The sequence below is a fragment of the Urocitellus parryii genome, chromosome 11 (assembly GCF_045843805.1).
Source record: "Urocitellus parryii isolate mUroPar1 chromosome 11, mUroPar1.hap1, whole genome shotgun sequence".
Classification (NCBI taxonomy): Eukaryota; Metazoa; Chordata; class Mammalia; order Rodentia; family Sciuridae; genus Urocitellus; species Urocitellus parryii.
This window is the reverse complement of record NC_135541.1, coordinates 42,083,003-42,105,156: the sequence shown is the minus strand read 5'-3', so window position 1 is coordinate 42,105,156 and position 22,154 is coordinate 42,083,003. Positions and strand designations below refer to the sequence as shown.

General features: G+C 39.0%; 1 protein-coding gene across 6 annotated transcripts in view; it reads right to left on the bottom strand.

Moving 5' to 3' along the window:
- Window positions 1-442: 442 nt before the first annotated feature.
- Window positions 443-22,154, bottom strand: part of Fggy (FGGY carbohydrate kinase domain containing) — a 394,333-nt gene continuing 372,621 nt past the window's right edge. For 3 of the 6 annotated variants that reach the window (XM_026382499.2, XM_077790973.1, XM_077790974.1), the window contains 2 exons: window positions 5,760-5,821; window positions 445-1,356 (listed from right to left, as the gene is read on the bottom strand). In XM_026382499.2, coding sequence (XP_026238284.2) covers window positions 1,275-1,356; window positions 5,760-5,821 — 144 coding nt within the window. In that variant the 3' untranslated portion in view covers window positions 445-1,274. Of the gene's footprint in view, window positions 1,357-5,759; window positions 5,822-22,154 lie in introns of those variants that run through there. The other 3 variants (XM_026382510.2, XM_026382533.2, XM_026382516.2) reach the window with 3 other exon arrangements.

The following is a 22,154-nucleotide window of genomic DNA, read 5'->3' as shown; positions in this document are numbered from 1 at the left end:
GTCTCCTTTTCTGACTGCTCCTTAGAGCAAGTGGTTTCCTTCATTGCAGCACCTTCTAAAATGCAAGGTTGTTGATTTACCTGGTTACATCTTACTAGACCAAGAGCTCCTTGACTGTAGGAACCAAGTTTTATTTGTTCCTGTACCTCTGTGCTTAGCATAATGCCGGCACACAGAAAGTACCAAAGGATATTTGTTGATTGCATTCCATTGGATTTTTCTTTTCTGTCTGCTGTCTTACTTTGCTGAAGCCTCAGCATATTCTATGCCCAAACTCACCTGAACTGTAATAGCTCCCGAATCAACATTAATTCTTGGGTCTGAAACAATGTGTGAATGAGTATATGTGTATATGTGTGTGTTTAGGTGTTTGCTCTTGTATCAACTGAAACAACTATAGTTTTGCAAACACTTGTCTACCCCAAAATCTTTTAAGCCATCATGTTTATTTAGTTTGTTGTAATCTGGAAACTTTCCTTAGCTTTTTTCTTTATGACATAGTCATTTTTGAAGAATATAGTCCATTAAAGAAAACAGAATGCAGGATGGGTTTTTCTGATATTTCTTTATGATTAGATTCAGTCTGTGCATTCCCAGTCTGAGTGATGCCATTTCTTTCCATGCTATCACATCTGGAGGCACATCATGTCTATTTGCCCATCTGAAGTTAATTTGGATCATCCAATCAAGATGTTGTCCTGTTTCTTCCCTATATCATTAACATTCTTTTTCCTCTTGTAACTAATAAACAATCTGTGAAGAGACATTTTAAGAACATGCATACATCCTGTTACTCATCAAAATTTCCTCCTGGATCCATTGATGATCCTTGCCTATCCCTATCTTTAATATAATGATTGCAAAATGATGATTTTGCATTTGAAAGCAATATTTGACCCTAGACAGTATCCTATGTAAGAAGGAGAATGCCATAAGGAACAGAGAACATACATTAATGTTCTATCTAAAGCAATGTCTTTCATTTACTGTATGTTATAGAATCAATTAAGTACAAGTCTCCCCTGGGTTAAATGGTCTCCAGGTTCTAGCCTATGTGAGATCTTATAACCACACATGAGACTTCTGGCATACAGTGCCTGTACAGAAAGTGCAAACTAGATAAGAGTGGTGTTTTGAAATGGGAGATTCCAGTTCTGGTTGCACATATCCAAATTTTTATTAGAAGACAATACAGAAATGATGAGATGATACCTAAAGGGTCTTGAATGTAAGATGCAAGGATAGAGGTCCTAATGGCATTGGTGTCTGTCGGTTCAGTCCCCACTCATGATTGCTGAATACTCCTTCTGGTGTTCAACCAGCTTCAGGAATACTTGATATTTCTTGTCATAATATCTGTGGGAGAAAGATGAATATGTTTAACAGTCTCAAGATGACTTTATCAAGCAGTGTTGCTTTGCATTCAGAAATATGGAATACATCTGTTACAATTACACAGACACCTTCCAGGTTCTGAATGCTTACAGCACCCTGGGCAATAGATTAGCCTGTGTCATGCCTGTTATCTATAAATTACATGCAGTGCTACATGGATTATTTCCATTTCTGAGATAAGGTCATCTTTTTCATGGGGTATAAACAAAATACTATAACTAAAAACCAGCAGAGCTGGAATTCCAAGTCAGATTGGTCTGACTTCAAAGTCTCTGCTGCATGTACCAAAAGGCCCAGGCTTAGCACAGAGCCTTTCACATTCCCAACTTCAGCTACGTGACTAGCCACTGATCTGGTTTAAAACCATAGGCTAACCAGAGATGAGAGTGAATGTTTTATCACTCTTATGGATCCTGCACCTAGAAGTCCTGGGTAAACTGCTTTATTCCATTGTTAAACCCCATGAGAACAATGTGTAAGGACTTTCTTGCTACTGTGCCCTGCCTTCCAGGCATCTGGTCATGGACCTCAATCTCCCTGTCCTCTCTGGCTGACTCTTTGGGTGAGACCTGTCAGAACTGGTGCTGGCTATGAGTCAGATCTCAGAACAGCTGGAGCTGCTTTGTATCACAATGCTGAAAGGTAACTGTGGCCTGGACAAATATGGTACTTGAAGCCTTGCAACTTTGTCCTTACTCCTTTTCTTGGAGGTACTGACATGGGATAAGGGTTGATAAATCCAGTTCAACATGGTTTGGTAGATGCTGGAGTATTCCAAAAGGAGTCCTGATGAGGGAGCTCTGGAGGAAGCTTGTGAATTGGGGGAGACAAGCAGTAAGAGAAACTTTGGATGCACACAGGCTTCTACTTGTCACACATTTCTGCCTTAAGCATTCTGGTAGTGTAGGAGCTGTGATAGAGCCAAACACACAGTTAAGGGGTGGGTGGAGGAGACTCTGAAGCTGGGCTATGAATCTCAGCATGGCCCATGACTTGCTGTGTGACCCAGAGCATGGTACTTAATCCAATTGTGCCTACATTTCCTCTTGTGTAAAAGGGAATAAATCCAGGATCTATCTCAAGAGAACTGTTGTGTGAATTAAATGAGGCAATATATGCAAAGCTCTTAGAACAATGCCTGACTCATAATAAGTGCTAGTTGCTACTTTTAAAGTAATTAATAATCTAATATTTTCATCCATCTAGTTATGTAGATATCGCTAAAACCAATTCTATGAGTCTCCAGAAATCAATACTCATAGAATGATTTTTTAGGGGCAGTTTTCTGCTTCTAATGATCCTCTATGATAATATAAATTTTGGGCAATACACAACATAATATGGATTTTCTGATTTGGGAAAATGGGGCTAAGGTCAGTAATCTTTGCACATACTTTAAGATTTCCAATTTTATATTTATTTTTCTGTGGTGCTATGGATAGAAACTAGGGCCTTTGACATGCTAGGTAAGTGCTCTATCACTGAGTTATCTTACCAGTCCAAGGATTTCCAAATTTAATACCAATGGCTTAGTGACAACTTTGTTCACTGGCCTTATTCTTCATATAGGTAAATCATACAGTGTGTCTTTTTGTGATTATCGTATTTAATTTAGTCTGAACCTCAAAGAATTTCCTTCCTCTTTAAGTCTGAATAACATTCTGTTACATGTATATATCATTTTTTGCTTATACATTAATTCACTGATGGACCAGTTGAGTTGTTCTTAAGGCTTTAGCGACTATGAATAATGCTGCTGTAAACAGGGGTATATAGATCTGTCTTCAATATACTGCTTTCAGTTCTTTTGGACATATACCAAAAGCAGAATTGCTATATCATATGTTAATTCTACTTTCAATTTTTTGGAGAACAGACACATTTGTTTTCATAGCAGCTTTACCATTTTATTCATAAAGCTTCCAATTTCTCCACATCCTCAATACTTGTTATTTTATTGTTATTGTTGTTTGCAGTAGCTACCCTAATGGGTGTGAGGTGGTATCTTGCGTTTTGATTTGCATTTCCCTAATAGTAATGTTGAATAACTTTTCGTGTGCTTATTGGTTATTTATATATTCTTTGGAGGAACATCCATTCAAGTCCTTTATTCATTTTTGAATTGGGTTGTTTTTGTTGTTGTTGAGTTTTAGGAGTTCTGTATTTTTCTGGATATTACTCCATTATATAATTTATATATAATTTACAGATATTTTCTTCCATTATGTGGGTTGCCTGTTAATTTTCTTTTTTGTAATGGAGATTGCACTTTACCACTAGACCACATCCTTAGCCCTTTTTAATCTTTTATTTCGAGACAAGGTCTTGCTAAGTTGTTGAGGGCCTCACTAAGTTGATGAGGCTGGCTTTGAACTTGTGATCCTCCTGCCTCAGCTCTCAAGCCACTGGAATTACAGGCATGTGCCACCACACCTGGTGTAAATTTGTTGATAGTCTTTTAATACACATTTTTTTCAAGATACTTTTAAGTGACTGTTCTAAAGTCATGTATAAATTTGTTTTGAGCATAAGGACAAAATTTGGAATCATCCTGAAAAATTGCTAATTGAATTGTAGTCATTAGATTAGACTCTGTGTGATCTAGACTTTTTAAGTCAGATGAATCCACTCTCTTCCAGATTCTCCTGAACTTGGTCAGTTGCTTCTGTGTGGCACAGATCTAAGTAAATGTCCCGTGTAGTTAAATTAATGTGATCAGAAGTGATGAGACAGAAGGAAACGGGTTCCTGCTTTCCATGTGCAAAACTTTGGGCCACCTGAAGATGGTGCTGCAGCACCATGTGTGCCTCCTTCATAGATGCCCAGTTCACAGCTGCCAGAGAGAAGCCAGATTCTTTCAAAAGAGACACGTGGGGTTTACCAAAAACTTAGAAACAGGCCTCCTTCGAAAGTCTTGAGAGGGTCAGGGAAGAGATGGAGAAGAAAATCTGTTTCTCATTTCAAAAAACAAGGGATATTTCAGCCGCCATGAGGAGAACAAAAAGGGGGAGAGCATCCTACACTGGGATGCTTTGGGAACTTAGTGCATCGGGAACTCAGCCTTTTCCATGTTCCTGGGTTGAGCTTCCCCATGGAAGCTCCTCTGAGCCCTGTGCTCCTCTGAGCCCAGAATTTAGAGAGAGGTTTATATTCAGGGGTTTTAATAGCCTGACTCCATCTGAACACAAAAAAAGAAAATGAAAAGAAATTGGATCACTTTTTCAGGGACATTTCCAAAACTGTTCAACAACATGTTTTGGTGGAATCTGTACCTTTGCGTGTCTATTACACTGTGTGGTGGGATTTATGTCTTAACAAAAAATAATTTCCTAAAATTATAAAGGCACTTGCACAACTGTATTTTTATCTTCAAACTCACTACCAGTGAAATAGAGGTCTTAATAGAGGTCTTTTTCATCTCTAACCTGGATTGTTCAAAAAGCCTTCTCTCTAGTTTACTTCTACCCTTACCCCCTTGAATTGATCCCCTAAGAAGGACCTTTCTAAGATCTGCATCTGACCACATCTAGCCACCGTTTAAGGTTAAGTATCTCTGTTTTGCCTGTAGCATGAGGTTCATGGTCTTTAGCATAGCCTACTTTGAGCTGACCTCCTCCTCCCATCTCACCTCCTGCCATTCCCCATCTCATATTCTGTGTTGTTGTTTATAGTGACTTCAACATACCATGCTGTTCCATTTTTATATCTTTGCATATGTCATCCCCTCTATCAAGAATGTTCTTCTCTGTCTTGGCCTGTCTACGATTTCTTTTAAGCATTTAATGTCAAATGAGACTTAAATCTTTTTCAAAAAGTTTTCCTCACCTTTATAAGGTCACATTCTTTTCTTCTTTGGGCTGTTTTGTCACATGGTAACATTTCTATGGCAGAACATAGTCCTTTGTTTTGAAAGGACCTATCATGTTGCTTAACGTAGAGGCTTGAATATAGCAGGGACTCAGTGAATGAATATTGTGGTGACTTGAGATTACAACACTGATCAAGGTCATTTAAAAGTCCTCAATGTCAAGTGATACAAAGAATGGATGGATGCTTTGAAGGGAGATATAAAAGATTTTTTTTTTTTTTTTTAAGAACAGAGAAGACCAGATTTGTTGCCAGTGACCCAGAAAAAAAAATGGTCTGAGAGTTCAGAAGCTTGCATCAGACACCAGATCTGGCCATACCTAGCTTTGAATTTTAAGTAAGTGAAAGTGACCTTATCTTTCTCGGAGTTAGTTTTCTCAACTATTAAATTAAAGAATTGATTTAGCTAACATTCAAAGTTTATTTCAGATCTATAGTTGTAAGCATTTGTATGTTCTCATTATTTAGCACTACACATATAAAAAATGTAAACTTACTTCTTATCCTCAAGTCTCGGAAACACAACTTTTCCAACTTTGCTCATTCTTGCCATTGCCTCCTGTTAAATGGGAAACAAAGCAGACAATTGGGTTGGAAAGCTAAAACCAAAGAGAGGATTGTGACAAGCAATGACATTTGAATTAAAATTCACTTCCCTTTACAATATTCAGTCAATATGATTTTCAACTTGTTTTTCTCTGCCAATAAGAATATGACTCAAGGAATATTAAGGTTAAACCTATGACCACATATCCTGAGCTTAAAAAATAGCTGTGTGTTGAGGCCTCTAGGGCAAACTACCCAGAAAGCCAAGCACCTCTGTGATTGCCTCCAAGGATCAGCATAAGTTACCTTCCCTGCTGACTACATGGACCCAAGGGCATAAGAAAGTCATATAATCAGCCACTAAGTACATTGCCTACTTAACTCTTCAATTCACTTTCAGCTCCTTTCCCAATCTATTAAGTTGTGAATACAGATGTGAGACCTCTGGACTGAGTCTAACTGACCTGAGTTCTGGAATGTTACTCCAGGACATTCCTGTTTTTACTGTGGAACACTCAGGTAGGTAGGTAACGGTTCATTGCATGTGGTATGGTACATACAGCATTCAGATCACCATAGACTGTGCTGGCTCCATTATGTGGATGAAAATGTTCATTTTCCTTGGGCAACTCCCAAGGCTATTAAGGTCGTGAGAAAATAAGGAGATATGGCATGAACCCAAACTTTGGAGTCCAATAGAAATGACTCAGGAAGATAGCAAGCAATGGCCTGACAACACTTCACAAAACAGGCCCTGTCTTAGCTACAGCTATTGAACTCTTATTTTAAGGATGCGGTCATTCTGGGCTCATATGTGCCACTTCTTTTTTTTTTTTTTGGTGGAGGGGTGGTGAGAAATACCGGGGATTGAACTCGGGGGCACTCAATCACTGAGCTACATCCCCAGCCCTATTTTTTGTATATTATTTAGAGACAGGATCTCACTGAGTTGCTTGGTGCCTCACTTTTGCTGAGGCTGGGGTTTGAACTTGTGACCCTCCTGCCTCAGCCTCCTGAGCTCCTGGGATTACAGGTGTGTGCCACTGCGCCCAGCCACATGTGCCATATCTTGTGCCATACATTTATTAATTACTCTCTATGTACCAGATACTGCTAGGGATCCAGATTTGCAAAGGACATAGTTTATTTATTTATTTATTTTTCCTAGAGAAACTCAATACTAGCCAGGGGAGGAAAAAAATGTGAAAAGCTGACTATCATACAAAATGTGAGAACACTTGGGTATCTTCAAAACATATCCAAGTGTCCTCGGACCATCTTGCCATGTTCTTTTGATTGACTGGTTTGTATACCATGAATTGCCTTCTGATGTGCCATGCCTATACTGGTTTACATGTTCGTTTTCTTGTTCTTACTGAAATGTAAACACAAGGGAGGGACTTATTGCTGAATCTCAGCACCTCCTGCATAGTCAATAAGCCCTTTCATGCGCCCAGCACAGCACTCCACACATGAAACATGGAGAGGCACGCTGCATAGCCTTCCTTCCATCAAGGAGCTCACTATAGAAAGGAAAAGGGGCTATGATCAAAAGAGAGTAGTATAAGCACTATGCTAGACGTGAATAGAATTATTTTTGATAATTACTCAAGGAAACCCAATTCCTTTTAATCTGCTAATTTCCACAGTTTTTCAGTGCTCTGCCAATTCTTCTGCAAGGACAGCATGAACAATCTGGACTGGTTATCTGGGTTTCCAGCCCTCAAAGGATGAGAAAGTGCTGAGTGGAATATCAGAACTGCTAAGGGTAGTAAGAACATTGAAAGCAGGAAGAAATGACAGAGATATAAAAAATGAAGGAAAAACTATTAACAAGAAAACCAGAGACAAGACACAAATAAACAAACAAAATGGCTGCCTAGAGTCATCACAGTGAGCAGGCAAGGACATTTTATTAGACTGCTTCTGCTCCACTTAAGGCTAGGTTAAGAGCTCTGCTCAGCCCATCATATCAGAACATTTTCCTTCACAGGCTAAGTTCTGACTTCCTTAAAACAAGACCTACATGTTGCTGAGGTGTCCTCCACAATGCCCAGAACTAGCTTTGCCACTCATTCTCATTTCATTCTTGCTTCTTCCTCTGCTGGGCTTCTGAGGGGGCCCTAACCTTCTTTCACCACCTCTGAATCTTGAAAATGCCCTGGGAGCATGCCCCTCCTGGTTTTGCTTGGGTTCCAGACTTGAGACAACATTCCAGGATTGCCTTCATGGGTGGGATCCAGGAAACTTGTATTAAAGAAGGTACTCTGTAAATGTTATTTTCCTTCCTACTGTAACAGATGTGTGGACAAATGGCAGACATCAGGGAATTCCCTCTTCCTTCTTCACATTACCTTTGCTTGCTTTAAAAATAAATTATTGAGAAACAAATGTTCAAAATAGAGATTTAGAAGATTTAAAAGGAGTTTATTTTGTTTCTGAAAAATAATCCATTTAAAAATTAAACTTAGGTTAGGCTCCCTGTCCACGGAAGACTTCTCTGACTCATCCTCATTGCCTGCCTGCCCCCTAGATTGAGCTATTTGCTCCCATAGCAACTTGTGCCTCCATCTTTATGACATGGTACCATAATTTTCTGTTAACACATCAGTCTCCCCAACTAGACTATGAGTTCCTTAAGGCAGGAATTGTTATAATTATTTTCACTGCCAAACTCAGCATCTGGTATATCACATGCACTCAGGGAATGTTGATGGAATGAATGAACTGAAGGATAATACACGTGACAGAATGTTAAAATGGAAGTTTTGGCTGAGATCTAAAGATGACAGATATAAGATACCCCAGTGAGCTGGAAACAGACCACCCTGAAGAATTTGTAGAAAGAGTTGTTGAAGACCTGTAAATCAACTCTCTGAAATCTTTTATCCATGTGGAAGATCAACAAGACGGAGTCTCAGGAGAGAGTTGTTGATGTACTGTGCATCAGGCCTCTTCCAGAGCAAGGTGTCAGGGGAGGTCTTCTCTTCATGAGTTAAGGCAGTAGGGCTCCACTGAGACCAATGGAGACCTGGGTGCAGGTCCTTATGGTTGTGGTGCACAGTGGACTGTGAGCAATTCCTGCTGGGAAGATGGGCAGACTGGCAGCTTCCATGAGGAAGTGAAGGATGGATTGCACTGGGATCAGCCAACATTGCCACAGCCTGTCCCAAAGGCATGGCTATTTCCAACAGACCTCTTGGTCCTACATGTGAGAGGACTATCTTGAGTTGTCTTAGATCCTGTCCACTATGACCACTTATGGAGGCTGGAGGTGAACTACAGGATTTCCAAGGAATTAAAAATAAGCCATTTGCTGGAATACAAGGACAGAGACACTGCAGATGACAGGCTTTCTGAGATAGAGGGTCTCCAAAAAATACTATAATAGAGGCTTCTGAGACCAATCTGATCAGAGCTACCACTTCTCATTTGTGCAAAGCCCAGCTAGGGAAATTGGGAGACATCTTAACTTTATTTTCATATATTCCTTGATATTTGAATTTCTGAATTTTGGCTATGACTTACAATTTAAAGCGTCCATAAAATCTTTATTCCCTAAGTGACTTTGTTCTTATCTAGGAAGATAATGGAATTACTGGAATTTTTAACAAGGACAGGGAAAAGCTAGCTCTATTGCACAAATAGATAGGCGCAATGAGGGCAAAAATAAAGTTGTTTTTCAACTGTCTCAAGAATAGTGGGAATTGTGCCACACAAGTTTTTGTTTTACCAAAGTCACTAAAGGCAAGTTACACATGCATAATAAAGGCTGGATGAAAATAAATTGAAATGTTAATAATTTCAAGAGCATGGGTAACAATTTTTTTCTTATCAACTTTAAAAAATTTTTCTGCAGTGGCATATATTTATTTTATTGTTGTAAAAAATACAAATATAACACATCATATTAAAAAAATGTTATGCTTACAAAGGTAGTCAAACTGGTGCAGGTTTCTCTTCCCCTTCTTTGTCTTCGAAAGGCTGTTGCGGGCACCTGAGGCAATATGGAGAATGCCCGAGAACCAGCCCTGTCATCACAGACTCTGCTGAGTTTTCCAATTTCTCCAGATAATTAACACAAAACTGAAACCTCATGAACACACTGGCTGTATTAAGTCTGAAAATTACCACAGCATAACAATATGAACTTATTATGGAAATGCTGGTCCATGCTAAATATAGTCACCCCCACAATATATTTCTGTTCAGAAGGGTTTATTTGAAGTTGGAACTCCAAATTAATACTTTCTGTCAGCAGGCAGGGCCCGGACAATCTTAATTTGCAGCACGCTACCCTCTTTGTTTGAGTCTAGACGGCACAATGAATAGAGTGACTTTTCTTTTTCCTTTTTGCCCACACAATGAAAGCTTTTTAAAAACAAAAATATTTTGTAAAATAGCATTTTAATCACTTCTTTTCTTTCTCTCTGTAAGGCAAAGCTATAAATAAACCATGAAAGTTCACATTTGATTGTCACTTCTGAAACCAAGTGAAGGGCTTCTATAAGGAAAAAATGGGGTCCCTGTAGCTGCCCATGAAAGCCCTCATTCATGTGGTTTGACCCTTCCCTGGTGTGTCAAGGCAGAGACACAAGTCAGCACGCTCTGCTCACCAATTCTCTGGAGGCAGCACTGGCAAGCGCCAGGCCTCATTGTAGGCAGGGGAAACACCCAGTTCTCATGTGTTATAGCCCTTTGGGGAACTACCAAAGAGCTCTGGACCACACATAGACGTGAGTTATCAGGGAAGACAGGGCAAAGGAAGGAAGGGGATCTTCAGCACCCTTGGAGAAGATGTGGATAATTGAGTGGTAGACATACTGATGTTGGTAATCTGGAGAGCAGGAGATATGGCACCTTCTCTCCTAACCTGGGAAACCATGGCCTTAACCTCTGAGGAAGCCTGCCACATAGTCTAGATTTAGGCACCAATGGGCACTGTAAGACTACTAGTGTCTATAATTATGATCTGCAGGGGAGAATACATTAGGACCTGGTGTTGGGAGCTAGCTATATGTGAACTCTTATGAAGAGGAACTATGCCATGTGGCAGAATGCCTGGCAATGTCAAAGCACCCACAGGTGCTTGGTTACTATCTGTGAGTTGCTGAATGACAGGGTGATGACTTTCATAATAGAGGCAAAGTGAGATCATCAAAGCCAGCATTTCCTGAAAGGCACATGCTCCTAGAAAGTGCTGAAGATAATCCACTAGGATTCTGGAGGAAAAAAAAAATGGAAGCACTAGTTATTTGATTTTTGACCTAGGGAAACTTATTAAGCTTTACCAGAATTCAGTATGTGGATTGGCATCAGATTCCTTCAATTGGGTCATACATTAGACTGTCATGAAGCATGTAAGGTATGTGAGGGTTACTGAGAGAAGTAGAGGTGCCCCAGGACCAAGGGACAACTGTATGGTGCTTCCTGAGTGTCCTCTGCTTCCAGGATTTGCTAGGTGCTGTCATTTAAATATTCTAGGTCCATGGATTTAAAGGTATTATCTAGTTTTATGTAAACTAATCTTCCCTGAATGGGCAAGCAACTGAAAAGGATTCAGTCAATGGATTGTAGGTAATGGTAATAATTTGGATTCAAGCAAAGAAGCAAATTGTGACATTATATTCAGCACTTGCTCTTCATATTACAAGGTAAAAACAACAAACATCTAGTCAGGTGAGGCAAGAATTGCAAAAAAAAATATTGGGAAAATTGCTTGAGATATGGATACATAGGCACAGACAAAATCTTTTAGCAATCACCAAAAATCATTTAGAAATCATTAAAAACACACCTGACCACAGAAAAAATAGTAGACCTTTAGATATTGCGTAATGTTACTGTGATACCACATGATAGGCAAACACATTTAAAATGTTTTTGTTTCATCTGTATTTTGCCTGTTATACAGAGTATCTACAAGCACAGAATATTTCATTCTTTAACATCTTTTTGTTGTCAATGAAACTATCTTATTTATTATTTAATTATTTGTTGGTTTATTTATTTATTTATATGTGGTGCTGAGAATTGAACCCAGTGCCTCACGAATGCTAGGCGAGCTCTCCACCACTAAGCCACCACCCCAGCCCAATATTTTGTTTTTATATTAATAAGTTTCCATATGTTGAGGATGCATGTTTGAATGTTTCTAGGTGGCATAATGTGGTGTATGGTACTGTCATATGCAGTTCCTCAACACTCAGTCACCATGGCCATTGCTGTTTCAGTCAAACTTTCTCAGTCATTTACTCTTTGCCGAGCATTGTTCTACTTGATTTATGTATGTGACCTTTTTAACCCTTGGTTCAATGGCAGATATTATCAGCTATCCTCACGTTGTGAATGATAGAACTGAACAGAGGGTCTAAGCAATTTTCCTAAGATCAGAAAGCCAATTTGTAGGAAAGCCAGAATTAAAGCTGGTTCAGGCTCCAGGCCATTGCTTAGCCCCACACAGACACAATGGTGTATCATCCCTCCCCACACTAATGAAAAATGTCTGATCCTTGAGTCCTCCATGCTTGAGTTCTGCTGTTTATTAGCTGTGTGTGATTGCTTTGAGTGTGTGTGTGTCTCACATGCATTAATACAGGACACTGTACTTTTTTTCATAGATGCTGACACACAGTTCTGAAATACATGAATCTGCCTTCTTGAGGAACTCTGACTCATTTTACTGGAAAAACAAGTTCATGTGCTAATGTGTGGGCTGAGGCACATGACCCCTCCATAGAAAAACAGAAAATATAGCAATGTGATTTTCGTTCAACAGGCACTGAAAAATGGATAATTGTTCTTTTATTTCTTTTTTTGTTTTGTTTTTTGACACAGTCATTTCTTGACCTGCACCTGGCATTCTGTATAACCCCAATGCATTGGAAAGGATAATGTCAACTGAGAAGCAGGAAGGGATAAGAAAAAAGAGTAGGAGAGGTCTTCGTCATTCATCATGATACACAGACTGCTCCTCATCTCTCATTCTAAATATATCTATCACACATATACATTTATATATCTTGCTTTTAGTGTTGATTATATGAGTGTGCACATCAAAATTCATCAAATTGTACATTTGATATCCATGTATTTCATGTTATGAATACTATATCTCAATTTTAAATCTGTAATAAGAAGAGAAAAACACTGTATGTGTGTCCCTGTGTGCTATTATATTTATATTTTATTTTCAATTATGAAAGTCCTACCAAATGGGCATAGAACAGTTTTAGATGCACAGTTTTCCGATTCTGACTCTAAACTGCATCTCCAAGTAGTCTCCGGTTAATCTCTCTCTTTTCTTTTATATTTATTTTTTTAGTTGTAGCTGGACACAATATCTTTATTTATTTATTTTTATGTGGTGTTGGGGATCAAACCCAGGGCTTCACCCATGCTAGGTGGGCGCTCTACCGCTGAGCCACAACCCCAGCCCCTCTGGTTAATCTCTTAATCATAAAAGAGGGAAGGTATGGGGGTCTCTAATCATATAGGAAATGGAGCAGATAGTAGGACAATACTATATTCTAGAGACAAATGGGGTTGGATCTGGGTGCTATTGCGTTTCAGATAGTGAATGAAGCTTTAGTTTTCATCTACAAAGTGGGAGTAATAATATCTGTTCACAGCATTGTTGAAAGTCCCAACAATCAACTCTCTGGCCAATGCCTCCTAACTGGTCTCCTGACTTTTCACTTGGGTCCCCTTTATAACAGTTATGCCCAGTCAGAATGAGTTTTCAGAAATAGAGTGTGGTGATTAAAATAATAAGACTCTCACAGACTGCCAGAGTTTGGGATTGGGCTTTACACTGACTAGCTGTCTGACTGGGATCAAGCAGGTTCCTTGCTTTCTTTATGGCTGTTTCCTGATATGGGAATGGGGTGAACAATAGCATTCCCCTCGAAGGCTTGCTGTGAGGATCACAGGAGTGATTTGACAGGAGGCACTCAGAATAGTGCTAGCAGACAGTAGGTGCTCCATAAACCTTTCATATTTGTTATTCTGCTTGTATGCAAGCTCCGTGAGGCCAGAGGTTTTAATTTGGTTCATTCGCTGCATTAAAAACTTTTCCTGGCTAGAACATGCAATCCATTAATATTGGTCAAATGAACCAATGCATGAGTTTAAATTAATTTTTTTCCCTCTGGGCTGTTTTCACCCACAAGAGTTTTGATACAAAATATGTGGGGTTTTCTTTCATACCAACCAATTCTCCAACTCAAGACACTGACTTGTATCTTAAAATTCAACTCAACTCTCACACTCACTACCTGGAGTTAGAGTCAGAGTTTACACACCAAGGGTTCAGTCCCCACAAGACCCTTTACTTCAGATGCTAGTCATAAGTCTGGGCATTCTGACTGACTATAAATTGGAGGTTCTGCTACTTGCTACTCCTTCAGGTTTGATAATTTGCTAGAATGGGCTCACAGAACTCAGGAAAACAACTTACTTCTACTGCCCATTCATTATGAGGTATACAATTCAGGAGGAGTCAAATGGAAGGGATGTATAGGACAAAGCATGGGGTGGGAGGTGCAGTGAGTCTCAGGCCCTCTCCAGGCCTCTACCTGGCAGCACCTCCATGTGTTCACTAACCTAGAAGCCACTGGAACCCCATCATTCAGGAGTTGTTATGGAGGTTTCATATACAGGCACAATTTACTAAATCAATGCCCTTTGGTGACACAATCTTTAGACCCTCTTCCTCTTGGAAGGTCTAAGTGTTGGGGCTGAAAGTTTCAACTCTCTATCATGCCTTAGTCTTTCTGGTCACCAGTTTCTTCTGAAGCTATATAAGGGATCCTAGCCTTGGTTATTTTATTAACACACAAAAAGACATTACTCTGAAGAGTCTAAAGGTTTAAGGAACTTTGGTTTTTAGGAGCCAAAGTTTTTTTCAAATGCCAGGAATCAGGAACAAAGACCAAACATTTGTTTTTCAATACATCACAGTATCTTCCCCTTCTAAAAACTGCAATAGACTCCAATTGCTTTTTTTGGCAGGGGCGGGATGGGCAACAGGGTCATACTGTTGCTCAGGCTGGCCTCCAGAACTCTCAGTCCTCCTATATGAGACTCCAATATAGCTGGAATTATAGGCATGTCCCCTCACCCCCCTACCCCACCCCCAGCTAGGCTCCATTGGCTTTTGAATGAAACTTAGAATTTGTAAGAATGCCTAGAACTTCAAGATGAAACTAGATGCCCAGTCTCCAGCCTCTCATTTCATGCCCAGCTCCCTGGGTCACCATCCTGAAGACATGGCCATTTTGCTATTGACTGAACATGCCATATTTGCTACTGCCTGAGCCCCTCCTCCTCTCTCAGGGATGCTCTTCTGGACCTCCCACATATTTGTTTTTGTATAATTTATGTCCTCTTCAAATATACTCTCTAAAAGACTGCCCTTGGCCACTCTGAGCTGAGACATTCTACTACTCCAAAATACCAGAGGTCACATAGTCTCATTTTCTTATCTTTATAACCATTTACAGCATATAGCATCATCTGAAATTAATTTATTTGTTTACTGTCTATCTCCTCCTCTGTGGCCCTCACCTCTATTCCTGCCTCCTGAATCTAAGTACCAGGAAAGCAGAGTTTTTGGCTTTCTTCTTCTCTGATGAATCCCTAATTTAGCAGGGCACTAAACATTAGCTTTCAGAATAAATTTATTGGATACCAATTTTATGCAAAGTACCATCTTTTTATATTTTGCTTCATTTGATCCTTACAAGCACTCTGAGGAAAGTCTGATCTAAGCCCATAATGAGGAAACAGACTTGGAGAGGTTAAGTAACTTGTCTAAGCTAGTGAAGGCTAGGCCAGGATTTGAAAATTGCTTTAACTCATTGATATGATTAAGTCCATTCTTGAGGAGCTCACTATCAGTAGGTAGATTTCTAGCTTCAGTGTATGACAGCTTACCTTCATCTGATGACTTTGGGACCCTGTGAAACTGTAAAAGCTTGCTTTCTCCACTGTCAAAGACAATCATAGTCATTATACTGTGCTTACAAAGATAGGAAGGTAGATTCATTGATGTATAGAAAGACTGTTCACATTACTTTTTGAAACAAAATTACTGCCAGCTGTATGACCCTGAGCAAGACCCTTTCCCTCCCTGGGACTCACTTGCCTTATCAGTAGAATGAGGGGGTTGGATTAAATTATTGCCGAAGTCTTTGCCAGCTGTGCAATCTGTTGCGTTGGCTGCATGCACATGTGATTTTTGATTAACTCTCAGTTGGCAAGTAACTCCTGACTCCCAATGGTACCCTTTATGAAGGTTTTACTAGGCCCACTCTGACAGGGCTACATTGGTCTCCCCAGCAAGGTGCAGTTTCACTCCAATTGAACCACAGGCCAATACAGCACAGAAGAGCTGTGCTCTGATAGGTAAGACAACTTACTTCTGTTGTGAGATTTTTGGGATGGGGATTCTAATATGTGGCCTGACTACTAAGAGCAAGGTGGAAATATAAATAGTGAGCAAGTATCCATCCTATTTAGATGAACTTGACTCACTTCTTAGGAATTTTCTAAATACAAAATAAATAAATTAATTAAATTAAATCAAGCTTCTTGCTAAAAGCATCAGATTATGGATTTAAAAAACTGCAAATCAACACCCATCTAGTCATTCCATGGTTAACTGAAATAGAAAATGATCCTGCTGAAATATTTGACAGAGAGGTATAGTAGAAACAATAATATTAATAACAAAAAATCATCAATGACAATAATAATACCAGCTAGTATTTATTGGATACATTCATAGTTAGCACTACATTAAACACTTCATGTACTTTATGAAAGGTGAAGAAGACATAGAGCCCTAGAATCTATATTCCTACCCATTTACTGTGGAACAAGGATTTTGCTGATACATAGACCACAACCTAAATCCTGGCTCTTCCTTTCTTTTTTTTTTTTTAAACTGGGGACTGAACTTGAACTTGAACATATCATTGAGCTACATCTCTAGCCTTTTGCATATTTTATTTTGAGATAAGTTTTGCCAAAGTTGCTTAGGGACTCCCTAAATTGTTGAAGCCTGCCTCAACCTCCTCAGTCACTAAAATTATAGGTATGTGCCAGAGAATTTGGCTTCTGCCATTTAACATTCTGAGCCTCAGTTTCCTCATTTTAAGAATGAGAATTTTAATATGTATTTCATAGGCTTGTTATATAGGCTAAATGCTTAAAAGTATAGATATTATTATTATTATTTTATTCATTGACTAAAGTAAACTTTATTTCCCAAACACTTAATGAAAGGTTTGAATTGCCATGTTATATGTGTTTCAGGTAGGTGAGGTGGGTGAACTGCAGAAGGTGTGGGCTGTCAATATTCTCATGGTTCCTCATTATTATTTCCAGACAAGTAAAAAAGCTTGTTCCTCTGAGCTTTATGCCACCTAATGATAGAGATACAATGACACATACTTGCATCTCATGCTATCACCGTCAACCTCTTGTTTACATCTCTATGTTAAATGAGGCTAAGGATTCTAGATCGCATCCTCCTGGTTTATCATTATCATGGAAGATTTCAGGATCTGTTTATAAGACCCATCTAATATTCCAGTATTATGATTTCAAAATGTTTTCAACTCAGTAAAAGTTCCTCTCAGCTTTACTTCAACATTCACTCCCACAGCCATACTCTGAAACTTTCATTTACAGAGACTGCTGTACATTGCCATGTACTAATAGCCACTTTCTGATTTTAATTGCCCATCAGTCCAGTTCTTCCATTTGCATCATCATTCTTACCAAGTGTCCTTCTCTACCTCATGGCAATTCTGGATAGCTTCCTTTTCTTTTAATCCATATTCTCTGTTTGGCACTATCTTCTTTCATGGCTTGCTTAGAATCCTTCATCTATTATGCCAACACACGTTTATCAACAAGAATCAACACAATACTCTCTTTTTGCTAAATTCAATGGTACCTCCTAATCCACAGAGACCAGTTAGCCAGGATAAGCCTCATTTATGGCTTTAAAGGAGAAATTTTGCTTTGGATGTAGCAGGCCAATGGGAGATTGCAACTAGAGAAAATGAAACATCTTGAATGGTCTCAGGGTCTGACCCTCTTATAAAGTTATATTGCTTACTTCAAAGTTAATTCCTTACTAGGAAGACTTTTTAAAATATTTATTTCTTATTGTAGTTGGACACAATACCTTTATTTTATTTGTTTATTTTTATGTGGTGCTGAGGATCAAACCCAGGGCCTTGCATGTGCTAGGAAAGCTCTCTACTGCTGAGCCACAACCCCAGCCCCACTAGGAAGACTTTTTAGCCAGCAGATCAGAAAATATAATTGGCAGTAAAATATCAAAACTTGTTATAATATTAACATAGTGATCAATGTTTGAACTGCAAGGGGTAATTGGTCAGGTCAACTGCTTGGTGTTTAGGCAGATGAATAACAAAACCATCTGAGATGGATGGATGCATCTATTTCTCTATGCTCTATAAAGTTCCCAACTTTTGGATCATCACCTCTTTGAGCCAGAGCCATATTGGTGGTGGAACCTGGACACACTGGCCTGCCTTTGGATAGGCCTTAGTTAGATTTGTTTGCAATATATAATCCTTTTGGCCAAGCCAGAATTCATCCCAAACCAATCTCAGGAAGAAAATGACCAAAGAAGTTAAATCTGAAGCCAGGAGTTGGGTGGAACCAAAGCACCAAAGCAAGAAAAGAGCTGGAAGGAAAGTAGGAAGTTATCAGGAGAGGGAGAGAGCAGAGGCCGGGTGGAGAGAGTAGAGGCCAGGTGGAGAGAGGAAGAAGTAAGGAGGGAAAGCCAAGGATAAATCCCTGCTGTGTCCTACTACACTGGTTTGTAGTCTTTTCTATTTCCACACTCTCCTGGCTCCCCTCTATCTTATTAATGAGCAGAGTAGAATAAATGTCTTTTCACTTGTATGTTTCTTTCAGTGTACAGTGAGATGTAGAGGTCATTTATTTTATCTGTATTCCAAACAATTGATATAAATAATATAACAATGCCATAAATACATGTTGAGAGAATGAAGAAATGAAGGATTAAATGGTTTAATGGACTGATTAATAACTCAGGGATGGGACCCAGGGTATGTGTATAAAGCAACACTTGGATCTCCCATAGTTGTGCCTTTCGGTATTTCCTAAGTGTCAGGCAGTTAAGACCATAGTCTCTAGACTGCCTAGATTTAAACCTTGGCTCTTCCATTGGCTAACTGAACAGCTTGGACAATTTACTAACTTCTTTGTGCTTCAGTTTACTCATCTATAAACTAGATATAATAGAAACAATTACTAATGCATTTGTTAAGGGAAAACAGGATATGCACAAAAACTATTAAAGTTAGTGCCTATCACAAAGTAATAGCCAAAAAAGTGAGCTATTTTTATCCTAATACTTACTATATTCATCTTTCCCCTAGCACTACACAGGATCTTATAATGTTCTCCTGAGTGCTACTATTTATAGGCAGCACTTCCTAATCTTCTGCTGCATGTGACATGCTGCCTGGGTAGGGGAGTGATAAAGAGTATGGAATGCAGGAGCCATTCAACACACACCAGCTGATGCCTCTGGTTAATGAGGGGAAGGAAGACGAACAATGAGCAGAAAGAAGGTTGTAGACAATAAAATTCATAGGGTATTCTAGGTTTAGAAATATGAAGTTTATTTTTAGGTTGGACTTCCAGGCCTTTGACATAAAACAAAGAAAGAAAACAATAATGTCTGCCATGTTTACGAACACAAGCTTGCTCTGGCTTTCACAAGACAGGGAATTCAGTCTGCTTTCTTCTGGATGCCATATTATAGACAGGCACATGATATGCTAGAAAAATAAAAAAAAAACTGATCTGGAAATCAGAAGGCTCCAGGACTGTCTTAATCTTAGTTTGGTGTCTGTTATTTTGGATAAGTGGCTTCCTTTCTTTAGATTCCAGTTTCCTCTTCTCCCCAAATGGGAAGTTTGAGCCATTTAATGTTAGTTTTATTGTTCAACAAATAGTTACTAAATATTTATTGTGTGCCAGACATTGTCCTGGGCATGATAGATATATCAGGCAACCAGATCTCTCTGATTCCTGCTGTCATAGGGTTTGGAGTCTACTGGATAAACACAAGTGCTATGGGAGAATGTAAGAAGGAGTTGAATCTAGTAAGGGAGCTTACAGAACTTGAAAAGAATTTGGACAGGTTAAAAAAAAGTGATGATGAAGGTTCCTGTAGGCTGAAAGAAATGCAAATTAAAGGCTTCAAGTCAAGATTTTATGACAATCAGAGGACTAGAAGAGTCCAGGATGGCTAGAGTGGACAGAATGAAGGGAAAGACTGATAAGAGATGAAGCTATAAATGAAGGCAGAGTGAGGCTTTTGGATGACATTTTAAATTTTATTTAAGCTGTTTGACATTATGCCAAATATCAAAAGGGAGACATTGGAGAGTTTTAAGCAAGAGTTATCCTATCTGTATTTGCAAAAGCACACTCTGGCTGAATGTAGGAAAAGGATTAGAGAATGGTAAAAGTGGAGGCAAACCATTTGAAAGGACCTTGGAACAGTCCAGGTGAGATATGAGGGTGACTTGGGCTACTGCTCACTGGAATTAGCAAAGCAGAAGATTCAAGGGACATGAAATGTAGTTTAGAATGATATTGTGAGAGAGAAGAAGGGGAAAGAGAGGGTGGGTTCTTCATGGCTTTGAGGTTCTGTCAAGACTGATGAAGTAGTTGTGATGCCATTAACAGACAGTGCCATGTACTGGGGTAGTGCCAGTTTTGCAGGCAAAGGTGGAGATGCTGAGTTCAGATTTTAAAATGTTTAAATTGAGATGCTCATGAGTCCTTTAAGTGGAGGAATTATGTAGATATCTGTGGAACTGCTGGCACATGAATAGTAAATAAATTTTGGGAGTGGTTGAGATGGACAGAATCCTGAAGACCACCATTTAATATTGGGCAGAAGAGAAAGGGGGAGCTCTCTAAGGAATTTGGAAAGACATAGTCAGAGCAACAGGAGAAAACTTTAAGAAAGTCCATTGCCAGTGGAAGGGTCTTTTGATGAAGAGAATACTCCACTTTGCAAAATGCTACCAAGGGTAAAGAAAGGATTGAAAAGCCCTTTGGACTGGCAATGTCCTAGGTTGGCATTAATGACCTAAGTTACCATGACCTTGGTAGAATTCTGGGAGTGGAATCCTTAGTGAAGGAAGTGAGCATGCTGGTGAGAAAATCAAGATACTAAAGAGACACAACTTATGCAACATTTTTGGCTGAGAGAGGCAGTAATTGAAGGGCTTCATAGTAGCAGTAGTTTTATTTTTAAGGTGGGAGAGTTTATGGAAATGCAATCCAACAGAAATAATAGATGCATAAGTCATTTAAAAATTTTTAGTAGTCACTTTTTAAAAGTTTAAAACATCCCTGGTGAGTTTAATTTTATTTAACCTATTATGTCCAAAATATTACAAGTTTACCAAGTAATCAATACAAAAATTATTAATGAGATATTTCACATTTTTTATACTAAGTCTTTGAAATTTGGTGTGTGTTTTACACATTTTGATTTGGAGTAGTGATTTAGTCAGTTTTTTTTTCTTTTCTTTTTGTTGTTGTTCTGTGACCAAAAGACCTAGTTAGAGGAGGAAAATTTGGAGAACAATTAGAGGAGGAAAAGTTGGCTCATTGTTTTGAGGTCAACTCTGTACCTCTGGGTCCAAGGTGAGTCAGAACATTATGGTGGAAGGTTTGGTGGAGGAAAACAGCTCAGGATGGGGCAACAGGGAAGCACAAAGTGAGAGCTTTATTCAACAGGGATAAAATATAAACCCCAAAGGCATGCCCCTAGATCTACCTCCTTTAGCTACATCTTACATACCTATAGTTACTACTTAGTTAATCCATATAAATGGATTAATCCACTGATAAGGTTATAACTCTCATAATCTAGTTATTTCACCTCTTGAATTATCTCACAATGAGCTTTGGGGGTTTATCCAAACTGGAACAACTAGTCACATCTTAAGGGGTCAATAACCACATTTGACTAGTGGCTACTGTATTGGATAGCACAGGTCAAGGGCAATATTTAAATGCTGATGAGCAGGAGGTAGTGTTGAAGGATAGCCTAAACACACAGGACTGACAGAGGATAATGGATTGAGTGGCATGTCAGAAGCAGTGGAAGACAAAGGAGCCTTTGAAAATAGGTGTGACAAATAACAAATGTGAAGGAGAAAAAGAAATGGTTATGAGAAGTGTGCTGAAGAATGTACAACTGACCCTATCAAAAAATAAATAGACCTAATATGTAAAATTTATCAATT